The following is a 12,206-nucleotide window of genomic DNA, read 5'->3' as shown; positions in this document are numbered from 1 at the left end:
GAAACCTTCCTTCTGAGACCAAAAAAAAACCCCATCTATGATCAGGGGGAGGAAGGAGTATTACCTCACTGTCACATTCTGAGGTGCAGTCCAGATTGGTGAGGGGCTTTGTCACCCTTCCCAGCAACCTTGGGTATCTTACAATACCTTGCCAAAGTGAGCCATTCACAAACAGCCTGATGGCATGCAAGCCACAACCTGAGTGTCTGTGTGTAACTGCAGCCTCCTAGCCACATATGGGTTACACTCTTGGTATACTTGGTTGTACTGCCTTGGTTATACTGCAGGATGACCCAAACACACCCCCAATCTTAGATTTCACCCCAGAAATTAATGTCTTGTGATGCCCAGCCCTCTCCTGGACAATACAAGTTATATTAAGTCTGTTATTTCTTTAAAATAATAATATGCACACAATTTGTCAGCCCAAATGGAATTTCCCAGACACTTCAATTTAAACACACTGGAATAGATAAAATAATAAAATCAGTTTATTAACTGCAAAGAGAGAGATTTTAAGTGAGTACAAGAAATGAGGCATAAAAATCAAATGGTTACAAGAAAAATAGATAAGACATTTACTATTACCTAACTTAACAAACTATATTAGATGCAAGCAAAGTTTCTCACCACATGCTTTCTGCAGTCTTACTGACCAAACCCTACAGGTCAGGACCCTTTCTCCCAGAGTCCAACAAATACCTCCTTTGTTGCTTCAGATGCAGTGAATGTGATGGGCAGGGTGCCTGAGGCTAGTTGTCTCCCCTTTTTATAGTTTCAGTTCCCCTCTTGAAAAACATTTCCAGCTGGTCACCAGGAGACAAAAAGTCTATGTGGAAGGAGGCTCACTGCTGTGTTTTTCTCACCTGTTTGAGCATCCTTTGTTTCGCTTCCTGGTTGATGACTCTGTTTACTGCTTAAATTTAAATTAAACAGCGCACACATTCCTTTGTTTAGGAACCTTTGCCAACCTCATTTTGGGCAAGGCTGTGGGGTTTGAAACATACATTAATAACATCATACGGGGAAATCTTACAATGTCACCACACACATTTTATCAGGACAGTACTGACCAGCAAATTATGAGTTTTCAAATGATACCTTACAAGCCATACTTTGTACAGAGATTATTACAATAGTATGTACACTATGAATACTGGGATGTATTCTGTCACAGAGATCTTCTTGGCTACTGTCATCTAGCATACTTAAAGAAGTGCAAACAACAATAGAAGATCTGCTGTTTGATGGATACAATTGATTTAATGCTAAAACTAAACAAAAAAAATTGACCAAACATTTTTACAATGGAAACCAAAACCTTTTGCAGAAATGTAGCTGTTTTTATGAAAATGTCATTGGGAAAGTTTCTCAGGTCTATGATGGAATATCAATGAGGAGTAGGAGGAGCAAGAGACCCATGCTCCAAAATAGCTAAGCACTTGGCTGGGATATGGGAGACCCAGCTTCAAGTCCCTGCTCTGTCTGATTCAGAGCAGGGACTTAAACCTGGGTCTTCCACATCTCAGATGAGTACCTTACATGATGCTATTGGCTTTTCTGAGGGAGGGGTCTCTCTTTCTCTCTCTTCCCCCCACCCTAAAAAATCAATTCTGAACCTTAGAAACCTTCTCATTGAAACATACATGAAAAGTTTTGGTCCAATAAAAAAAATTAGTTGACAATATTCCCAATCAGCTCTAGTTACTATACTCAGAAGGTTCAGATGGCCTTAAAAAGAGAAAAAGATACCAGAGGAGGAAATCATCCCCCTTCATTATCTGTTCACCTTGCAATGTCATCATCAAGGCAGCTAATTTGAGTCCTTGTTCGGGAGCCATGTACATTTTCTGGAGTATCTTTTCTCTCCCTGCTGCTTTTCAGAACCATTTGTTTTATTTTTGTGGGGCCTGGTACCTCACCACTACAGACCAGTGGGTCTAGAGTTCACAGAGATGGGGTATTCTATAGAAATCCAGACCTCCCCACCTACCAGCCCAATCCCCAATCCCTTTTCAGAGACCCCTTTCACAAGTGTCTTACATCAAGAAGAGGAGTCCCTTCTGAGTCTTGGTGCAGTGGAAGAAGTGCCTCTATAATACAAAGGGAAGGGGTTTTATTCCTAATTGTTTCCAATAATGAAGGAAAAAAGGGGTCTGGTGCCCATTTTTAGACTTGACACAGCTAACCATCTTCAGCTGCAGATTCAAGTTCTAGGTGGTAAAACTACCCTCTGTAATTTTTTTCATTAAGGCGCAAAACTGGTATGCAGCTCTCAACCTCTAAGATGCTTATTTTCACATAGTAATTCATCCTGCTCATCCTCCTGTGGTTCTGAGTGGGTATTTTCCACTATCTACAGAATGTTCTGCCATTTGGTCTATGGACATCACTGAGGGTCTTCACGGAGGGCCCTTGTTATGTGAGAAAACGAGTCCAGATTTATCCATACCCCGATGATTGGCTCATTTGAGGGAAATCTCCACAACATGTGACCAACTTGACATGTTGCTTTTTGTAGTTTATACAGATAGGGTAAGAGATCAAGCTACTTAGACCCAGATATTATTCAGCTAGATTTCTACTTGCATTAAGCTATACTATGAATATGCGCATTTAGACCCACCATTCAACATTATAGCTTACTTCATGATGGCTCAGGCAGCTACCACAGCTTCTTTGAGAAGTGTTCCAATCTGAAAAATTTGAATGGCAACAACATAGGATTCAGTAAATACATTTACACAAAATTACTCCTTAGTAGAGACATGAAAATCTGATGCCCACTTTGGCAAAACTGTCTTGTAGTTGCTATTCAGGTAGACTCTGAGCATCCACCTCTATGATTTAGTTTACTGCATGTTAGTCACCAGGAGTGGAATAATATTGACAAACACTTGGGGAAGAAGAAACAGTTACTTACTTTATAGTACTTGTGATTCCTCTAGAGGTGTATGTGACAGGTTGGATCACAGAAAACCCCCTCGGGAACTGCCAACTCATGTGCTGAGACTACCTCTGAGACCATTTTCCCTGGCAGCTTGGGACTTCAGTGCCCAGCCTGGTTTGAGCCAGACACACTAGCCTGCTACAAACACAGACCCAGGTCTGAACCATGTCCCCCAACAGCTGCAGGCTTAACTGAAAACAGCTTAAGAACTGTTCCTGTCTCTAACACTCAGATGCCCAGCTCCCAGTGGGATCCAAACCACAAATAAATCCATTTTACCCTGTATAAAGCTTAGACAGGATAAACTCATAAATTGTTTGCCCTCTGTAACACCGATAGAGAGAGATGCACAGTCCCCCCCCAACACACAGGTATTAATACATACTCTGGGTTAATTAATAAGTAAAAAGTGATTTTATTAAATACAAAAAGTAGAATTTAAGTGGTTCCAAGTAATAACAGACAGAACAAAGTGAATTACCAAGCAAAATAAAATAAAACATGCAAGTCTAAGCCTAATACCGTAGGAAAGTGATTACAGATCAAATCTAACCCTCAGAGATGTTCCAGTAAGCTTCTTTCACAGACTGGATGCCTTCCTAGTCTGGACACAATCCTTTCCCTCGGTATAGCCCTTGTTCCAGCTCAGGTGGTAGCTAGGGGATTTTTCATGACTGCCACCCCTTTGTTCTGTTCCACCCCCTTATATACCTTTTGCACAAGGTGGGAATCCTTTGTCCCTCTTGGGGTTCCCACCCCTCCTTCTAAATGGAAAAGCACCAGGTTAAAGATGGATTCCAGTTCAGGTGACATGATCACATGTCACTGTAAGACTTCAAGCCTTCATTCCTCCCAGCCTGACTCACAAGAAGGCCTGCAAGCAAACAGAGCCATCTACAGTCAGTTGTCCTGGTTGATGGGAGCCATCAAGATTTCAAACCACCATTAATGGCCCACACTTTGCATAACTACAATAGGACCTTAGAGTTATATTTCATATTTCTAATTTCAGATACAAGAATAATACATTCATACAAATAGGATGATCACACTCAGTAAATTATAAGCTTTGTAATGATACCTTACAGGAGACCTTTTGCATGAAGCATATTCCAGTTACATTATATTCACACTCATTAGCATATTTTCATAAAATCATATAGAGTGCAACACAGTGTATTCTGCAACCCATGCTTCTTTGGCACAATTACAGAATCCTATAACACCTGGATTCTATACTGGCAAAGGAACTGAGGGACACTTGGGGTCACCCCAACTTTTATGCCATATGGTGTATGAGGACAACCTCAGCGCATATGGACAACACATCTTGAAGAACCACAGTTATAGAACATCATGTCTGCAATGATTCCAGCATCCATCACTGTGTAAAATAGAAGCCCAAAGAATACTTCTGAATTTGCTGTAGATCTCTGGATTGACATTGTGTTGAGTTGCTGACTGAGTTTCTGGTCCTGGAAAATTTCTCCTTGAAAGCTATATGAGACAAATAGGAACATTTTAAAACTTACTTGTTTAGCATGCTTTCAGACTAAATCCAGAGTATAAGTAATGCTCAGTGTATCACAGTTCATTTATTCAGAGCAAATTAATATATACTACAGGGAAAGAAAATGTTTCTGAAAAATGCAGCCTGATTTTCTGCTCCCATGTTTATTCACTTTTAGTCACAAGTTACCTATTCCTTCTGTTTCCTTCTAACCTGCTATTATAAAGACCAGAAATGCCATGTAGAAATCATACACTGAAAATATTTTCTTTGGGTGATATGGTGTAGAAGCATTTATGTGAAGGAAATATGGCTGTAACCTATATTTAGTAAATAAATTATATTTCTGATCTAGAAACTGTTGGAAGAGTACCCAATCAGATCTTTTCAAATGGAAAAGTGGAATTTAGTGTGGGAGCTGAACTGACATTTCTACCAAAACCACCTGACCTTTCCCAAGAAAAATTTAATTTCCCCAGTATGGTCGAAAGCAGACCATTATCTGAGTCACAGCTCTCAGTAGTTGTCTCTTCATATGAAAAAACTATTGGTAAGATATTTACATATTTTTGTTTACAGCTAATACAAACAACTCTGTATACCTATGTTCATGTTCCTCTTCATGCAGTTTTATTCTCTGTCCCTTTCATGTCAGACAGTCTTCACAGCAGGTATTCCTCATCCCCATAGTGTTTATGGGACAGCCCCTGCCCTCCCCCACTTTCTCAATAAAAAATAATTTTCCCAGTATGATCCAAAACAAGCCAATACCTCAGTCACAATTTTCAGTAGTTATCTCTTCATATGAAAAATGTTACTTCAGTGGAGCTTCACTGATTTACACCAGTTGAGAATCTGGCTCATGATTTTATCATCTGACAGTGTCCCTTTACTTCTTTTTACAGATTTTTCCGAGGAAACCATTTGACAGCTAAGGGGGTTTATGATTTTTTTAAACTGCTGTATGCAACCTGTAGAAATCAGAGAATTGCATTTTTATCATGAATGCTTATTTTCAAACAGGTTCTGTCCATTTAGTAGGTCTGAAACAGATTCACATGTATGTCCTGCTCTTGCTCCAGTTGGAGATAGTGGGAGTAGGATTGGGTCCATAGTTACACATTTGAAATTAAAATATCCCCAAATCCTCAGAAACCTTTACATAAAATATTCATAATCTTATTTACTATTTCCTGTGTGCAAATTTATTTCTGTTGCAAAGTTGTTCAAGATACAGTAATGGTTTTAATGTTATAATGGATTTTTTCTTATTGATGAAAAACAGAAATTCTTCAAATAAATAACCAGCGAGACCTCAAGGTGCAGGCTCTGCATGAACTTGGAAATCTTCACTTTTATGCAGGAAAGAAGAGGTACATAGTCTCTGGATGAACAGTATACATACAAAAATGATACAGTTTTTATTTTTGTAATTTTATCAGTAATTTTCCTGACTTTCATCTCTTCTACAAGTTAATCTGCTGTCTTCATTTCCATGTTGTTCTCCCATCCATTTTCTCTAACTGTATTAAACAATGGCTTTCTTTGGAACCAATATATATGTGACTTTATAAAATAACTGTGTCATTTACCATACAGCTATTTTTTCTTAGTAATATATTGTTTAGTGAGATGATCAAAAATTCTATTTTTTGTCTTACAAATTAGATTCCAGTTTTCTGTTTGAATAAGAATTATTTGTAGCTGATAGAAAGCAGAATAAAACTCTTCTTCTGCTACAAAAGATGTCAGCAATATGATGGATGCATTTTTGTGTGTTACAGATCTGCCTTTAAATATTGGTGTCAAGCCCTTGATGAAACACTCAACATAGCTGATGTACTTAACAACTGGCAAGAGTTAGATGGCTTTTCAAAAAATGTTCCTGACGACTTTACGGATGGAAGTTCTAAACATTTTAGTGAGAAATGTATTTATCAAGCTGGAATTTGGGGGTGCTTGCATGCAGCAGTTTTAGCAGCTAAGATAGCTCAGTAAGTATTTTATTTTTAATGTATTTCTTTAGATTTTAGAACTCCACACCAACAAATGCCAATCCAAGGCCTTGAGTGCCCCGACATAAATTTAAAAACATATTAAAGAGGAGTTATAAAACAAAATCAGTCAAAGCAGCTGCACTTCTCCTATTACCCTGATGATGTCTCTTGCTAATTAACAGTGAGCATGCCCAATACAGTATAACTGTAAATTCCCACACTGCATCACTGTTTTTCCTTAAAACAAAAATTAATCTCCCAGCTTTCTCAGCCTTCTTCCAATTCCCACGCAAGCACATGAACTTTGTTGCATACCCAGAAGGTTAACAGATTTGAGCTATTTTAGACCAGCATGTGGAGAGTATTCTAAAGGCAAGTGGCCCTCCTTGAGAACACTCTGTGGACAGCCCCCTCTCTCAAGCACTGCCCTCTGATTTTAACTGCAGCCGTATGGCATAGGTAGAGATCATAGGAATAGAATAATAATATATGTATAAAATGTAAAAATCTAATAAATGATTGACAAATTGTAGCCAAAAGGACTTTACATCCTTATTAATTTTCAATAGAAACATCAACATTTTCAAGTTAGTGCTCTTAATGAATATTAATATATTGGGGCAAATTTAATGGGGAAAATAGTAATTTTTCTGATTAGTCTTAGATCAGATGAAGTTTTATCTGTTGTGTGCAGGATTACCACAAATAACTACATCAGCCAAGCTATCATATGCATACTATTAAAAGACCATAGTTAAGATTCTGTTTTGTGCCTCTAAGAGGCACAGCACCTGTATTCCCCCTCTGTGGTCCACCAAGGGCACCCATGTCAGCAGCCATCACCTCTGTTGGGTAGCAACCCTCGTCTGGCTGCCTACACTGATATTTTCCCCTGCCTACACTGATATTCCCAGCAAGCCAGACTGCCTAAACAGGGTACCATCTCCTGTTTGCTTTCTCTTCAAAGGCTATGGACAGCCTAATGGCCTACAGCTATGAATTACAATATAGCTCTTTATAAGTGAACACATTTATTCTGAAGCTAAGAGCATTACCGAGAAAACATATTAAAACAATAAAAGAATCTACACGCATGCTAAAAAGCTTACAACAGGTCACCCCAACTCCAGTCTCTGGCTCTGATAAGTATCACTCCATCAAAACTCACAACTGTGTTTTCCCTGTGGTTACAAGTTCATGATTATCTCGGATTCAGAACCGGAACAATCAGGAATAGTTCAGCCTTTTCTTTTCTATAGCACGGGCCTTTGATCTTGGTCTCATGTAATAGGTGATCAGCAGACAGTGACCTCTCCTCAGGGTATATTTTAAAAAGGCTGGGTTTCTGCATTCCTCAGAGATGTGGAATTTGCATTCAGCTCCCCCAACATACTCCCCAGGAAAACCACTTAACACTTTTTGTTCCACAAGTCCATTCTTATCTGGCACATTGTTCAATATAGTCCTTTGATCCTCCAGGTCTCACATATGTAGCATATCCCCACACTGGAGGTAACATACAACACTGGCTCACAATTATACATAACCCATTCATTTAATACAATGGACCCCAAAGATACTTAAATTTAATTCAGTTAGGTCTCCCAAGGATGTTGCAGGAAATTGCCATATCTGTCAAAGCTAGGGCTTGTGAGGGAGTCCTGGGAAAGCAGCCTTACAGCTGTCTTCCTCAATTCCTGCACTGGGGGAATCCTTTTCCATCAATGTCCAGGTCTTTTAGAGCCCATTTATGCGGCTCTGGCCCTTTTACCCAAAGTAATGGGTCTGGAGCAGAGGTAAGGATTTTGCCCCATAAAATGCAAAAGATTAAAGCACCTTGCACATATTATACACAGAATAGTGGCCAATAGTCATGAAATCTCTGGTGAGATATTATGAGGGAGGATATAACCACATATCTATTTGTTTCTCTTTTTTCTATATAGGTTCTTATACTGCCCTCATCACCATAATATTGAGAACCTTCCAGTAGTTCATTAAGCCATGTGACTTAACATTTTCAGATTTGGAAAACTGCTAGAGTTCATTATTATTAATAATAATGATAGTAGGGAAAACAAGTTGTGTTAATTAACGTAAATTAATGAACACATTCAAATGTCTGCTTATATTTTATACTTACTCAGGTACATATTGACATCAAATGTGAGACTAAGAACTAAATGCTGCATTTTCTCTGCTATACTCTTTAAGGTAAGGATATATTTTCATTTAGAATTTATTCAGTAGTTGGCATATTGTTTTCAAGGTATAAAGCTCAATAAATGACCAATGATATGAAAATATTCCTGTATCAAATTATTGTAGAGTCAAGATTGAAGGCAGATGCCAATGTATGCACATTAAGTTGTGTTCATTATGGGGTTTTTAACATTATTTCTGTATTTTAGTCTAAAAAATTATCATTTCAATACGAAGTTAGTCTCCCAGAGAAGAAATAAAATATTGAAATGTGAAGATGGCTAAATCATTTGCCAGTCAAATATATCTTTTTTCCTCTGGAAGTAGATACCATCAATATCAGCAGGCTGCTTCTTGTCACAGATCACTACAGAGTCTTCATAGATTGTCATAAATTTTTAACTAGGTAACTGGGAGTATGGAAACTTTACAAAAATTCACTGCAGAATGTTTCTTCTGGTAATGCAAAATATTGACTATTCTTGCTAAAATTTCAACCGTGTTAGAAGTTTCTTCTAAAAGGTATGGCAGTACATTCAAATGAATAAAAATTTCACTTACGAAGAAAGTAAGATCCTTAAATGGGTTCACAGTTATATCATGCTATGCTGCCTTGAACAGCACAGCACAGCAGCAGGAAGACAGAGAAAGAGATAAGTAAAGAGAAATGAGAGAAAGACTGAGATGCCAGGCAGGGTGGGGTGCCAAATGGTGGAATCAATCAGATTGCATGAAATGGAAAAAAAAAAGTAAAAAGGGTGCATGATGAAAAAGTGTGTGTATCAGACAAAGAAACAATCAGCAATGTAATGTGTGTGTGTGTGACGTTGTGTTGTTAATGGAAGCCTATATAATATGATGCATTGTAAATAATAAATGATTCAGCTTGCAATCATATTGGTTGTTGTGCTTTATCCGGCCCGCATGCAACGCAACACTTAAATTAAGAATGCAACCTTTTGGAAACAAAGCCAGGAGTAAAGATGTTTCTATATACTCTGGGAATGGAGATTTGAGGCAGTTCTAAAAACAGGGATCCTGAAAGAGGGATCACAAATATCCTGTCAACTGGACTTCTTATAGGTACAGGGGTCTATGCTAATAGATACCAAGGCGCATCAGAAACTTAATCAACTTCATCCAAAAAAATTGAGAATAGAAAATTTGTAGAATTATTTTAATCACATGCATCATTGGATCCTTATTCTGCCACCTAATCCATGAGGATAGAACCTATTCAAACTGAAGCCCTGTTAACTTCACCAAGAATAGAAACCAAATCCTAACACTTGAGCAAAAGGAGAATTTCCATTATCTATTAGCGCTATAGCGCCTGTGATACAAAGCTGAAAAATGTTGATTCCATGCATCAGAGAGCAATAGTATTAGCCAGATCATCACAATATTATCCTATTGGAAATACTTGTGCATGACTGGAGTAGGACCTCTCCTAGTTCATTCAGATGGCTGTAGCTTGGTGGAAGAGTGTGCTGCAAAATGTGATCAGTCCACTGTCATGGTACCTGACAAGGATAGAGTCCCATAACTTATTGTTTGGTTTGGAAGGTTGTTTTATAACACGGTGTCCTCTTTCTGGTATAGTCTTTAATCTAGTTATTGGCCCAGGTTTATGCTAGCTATTTTGTGTTTCACATTGCTGTATGAATATATAAACAGTAAGGCCATGTCTGCACTAGTGCTCTTACAGTGGCACAGCTATACTGATGCAGCTGCGCCACTGAAGATCACTCATGTAGATGTTCTATGCCAATGGGAAAGAGCTCTCCCATCGACATAATAGAACTACCTCCACGAGTGGCAGTGGCTATGTTGACAGGAGAGGCTCTCCCACTGACATAGCGCTGTGCACACTTACCACGTGTGCCGGTGAAACGTATGTCGCTCGGGGTGTGTTTTTTCACATCCCTGAGCAACATAGCTTTTGCTGACGTAAGTGGTAGTGTAGACACAGCAAGTCTCTAGGCAATAAGTGCTAATTGTGATGTCATAGACTCTGTATAGGAGGAATTTTCAATTTCAGAGGCAACATTTCTATCTTGTACAATACTCGCCCTTCTACAAATTTAGCCCCTTAAAATCCATTTAAGATGGATCAACTTTAGTAAAGAATGCAAAGAAAACACATTTTCCCTATTTAACTTACTGTCCATGTGTCATAAACAGTACTATTCTGTGGCTTGGTCTAGGATAGCAAAGATGCTAGCAGGCAGGATGATGGCCATCACTATCCAGGATGTTCCCACTCTCTAGGGTTCTCTCCAGGGGTTACCTGACACATTTTCAAGAGGCTCTCTGGAGATTTACTATTATATTTGTTCCACTTTTTCTAAAGTCTTGTTTGGATGAGCTCTGACTTGGAGAGCTGAGCCCTAAACCCCATTAGGAAAGTTTCTTAGCAGGAAGTGGAATATTTGCTGAGGCTTCTTTTGTGGTAATTTTGTTTATTGGGATGGATGTGTATGTGTGTGTGTATATGTGTGTGTTTGTTTATTGCAGACTTCCTTCCCAGTCCTGAGTCAACAAATTACTAAGACTACTAGCATCTTTCCCTTTGCCACGCAACTGGTTGTTATAAATCTGCTCAGGGACTGCATAGGTTCCCAGAAAATTCTGAAGGCGGAGAGGAGAGAATTAGAGAGCAGGAAATACTTGAGGATGATGATAGTCATCCTGCCTGTCAGAGCAAGTGATGAGACAAGAAGAACACAGAGAAAGCCACTGGAAGCAAATTAGCAGTAATTTTGAATTTAATTTACCTTGAATATAATTTACTTGTCCAGACAGACAGACATTCTTTGTGGCTTTCCTGGACCTAGATCTGGTTCTGTGCTTTGCTCAGTGTCATCTGATGCTCTCTTCTATCCATCTACAGCTGGATCTCTTACTCTATCAAGGTTCAGACATGAAAACATTAATCATTCCTCTACAAATGTGCATGGTTTCATTTGGAGCCAGGTGAAATATAGAAGTTGACTGAATTTCATTTTGAGTTTTGGGAATTGTTCCTCCTTTTTTATGCTTCACAGCTGCATATATACTTACAAATATGTCATTTTTATTATTTTCAGACACTGTTTAAAGTCTCTATTCCACATCCCACAGCTGATTGTGACTTTGCACAATATGAAATACACACGCTTATTCCTGGCATTGATTTGTTCTCTGATCGCTACAGAGCTGATGTCTCCACTGTAGTTGCAAGTCTGAGTTTCCTTATATTTGAATTGCATTGTGCAAAGCAAAATCTAATAGTAAGTACTATTCAAAAACATATATGAATGAACTGTAAGTCATCATATTTAATAGAAAATTATTATGCTTAATCTGTTGTGGGTACCTTGCATGTTTTGGAGAGAGCCCTTGTTATCTTTGTTGGCTAATGGTCTGGGGGCTGTTGCAACAGGGTCATGGCACAGAGTTCTGCATTTTTTAATCCCTTAGGGCAGAGATTCTCAAACCGGGGTGTGTGTTTGCCCCAGGAAGCAGGGTGCCCCTCGGGGCATCATGGAATGTATTTGGGGGGGAC

At 38.7% G+C, this 12,206-nt stretch overlaps 1 protein-coding gene across 13 annotated transcripts in view; it reads left to right on the top strand.

Moving 5' to 3' along the window:
- CFAP54 (cilia and flagella associated protein 54) overlaps nt 1-12,206 on the top strand; it is a 223,036-nt gene that overhangs the window by 126,640 nt on the left and 84,190 nt on the right. For all 13 annotated transcript variants that reach the window (XR_005592555.1, XR_005592556.1, XM_039519521.1 and 10 more), the window contains 5 exons: nt 4,816-5,010; nt 5,746-5,833; nt 6,245-6,454; nt 8,605-8,671; nt 11,749-11,931. Coding sequence is in view for 11 of the 13 variants with exons in the window: in XM_039519521.1 (XP_039375455.1) it covers nt 4,816-5,010; nt 5,746-5,833; nt 6,245-6,454; nt 8,605-8,671; nt 11,749-11,931 (743 nt within the window). In the remaining 2 variants the exon portion in view is untranslated. The remainder of the gene's footprint in view (nt 1-4,815; nt 5,011-5,745; nt 5,834-6,244; nt 6,455-8,604; nt 8,672-11,748; nt 11,932-12,206) is intronic.

Source organism: Mauremys reevesii, linkage group 1, assembly GCF_016161935.1.
Source record: "Mauremys reevesii isolate NIE-2019 linkage group 1, ASM1616193v1, whole genome shotgun sequence".
Taxonomy (NCBI): domain Eukaryota; kingdom Metazoa; phylum Chordata; order Testudines; family Geoemydidae; genus Mauremys; species Mauremys reevesii.
The sequence above is the reverse complement of the archived record's forward strand: the minus strand, read 5'-3'. Positions and strand labels throughout refer to the sequence as shown.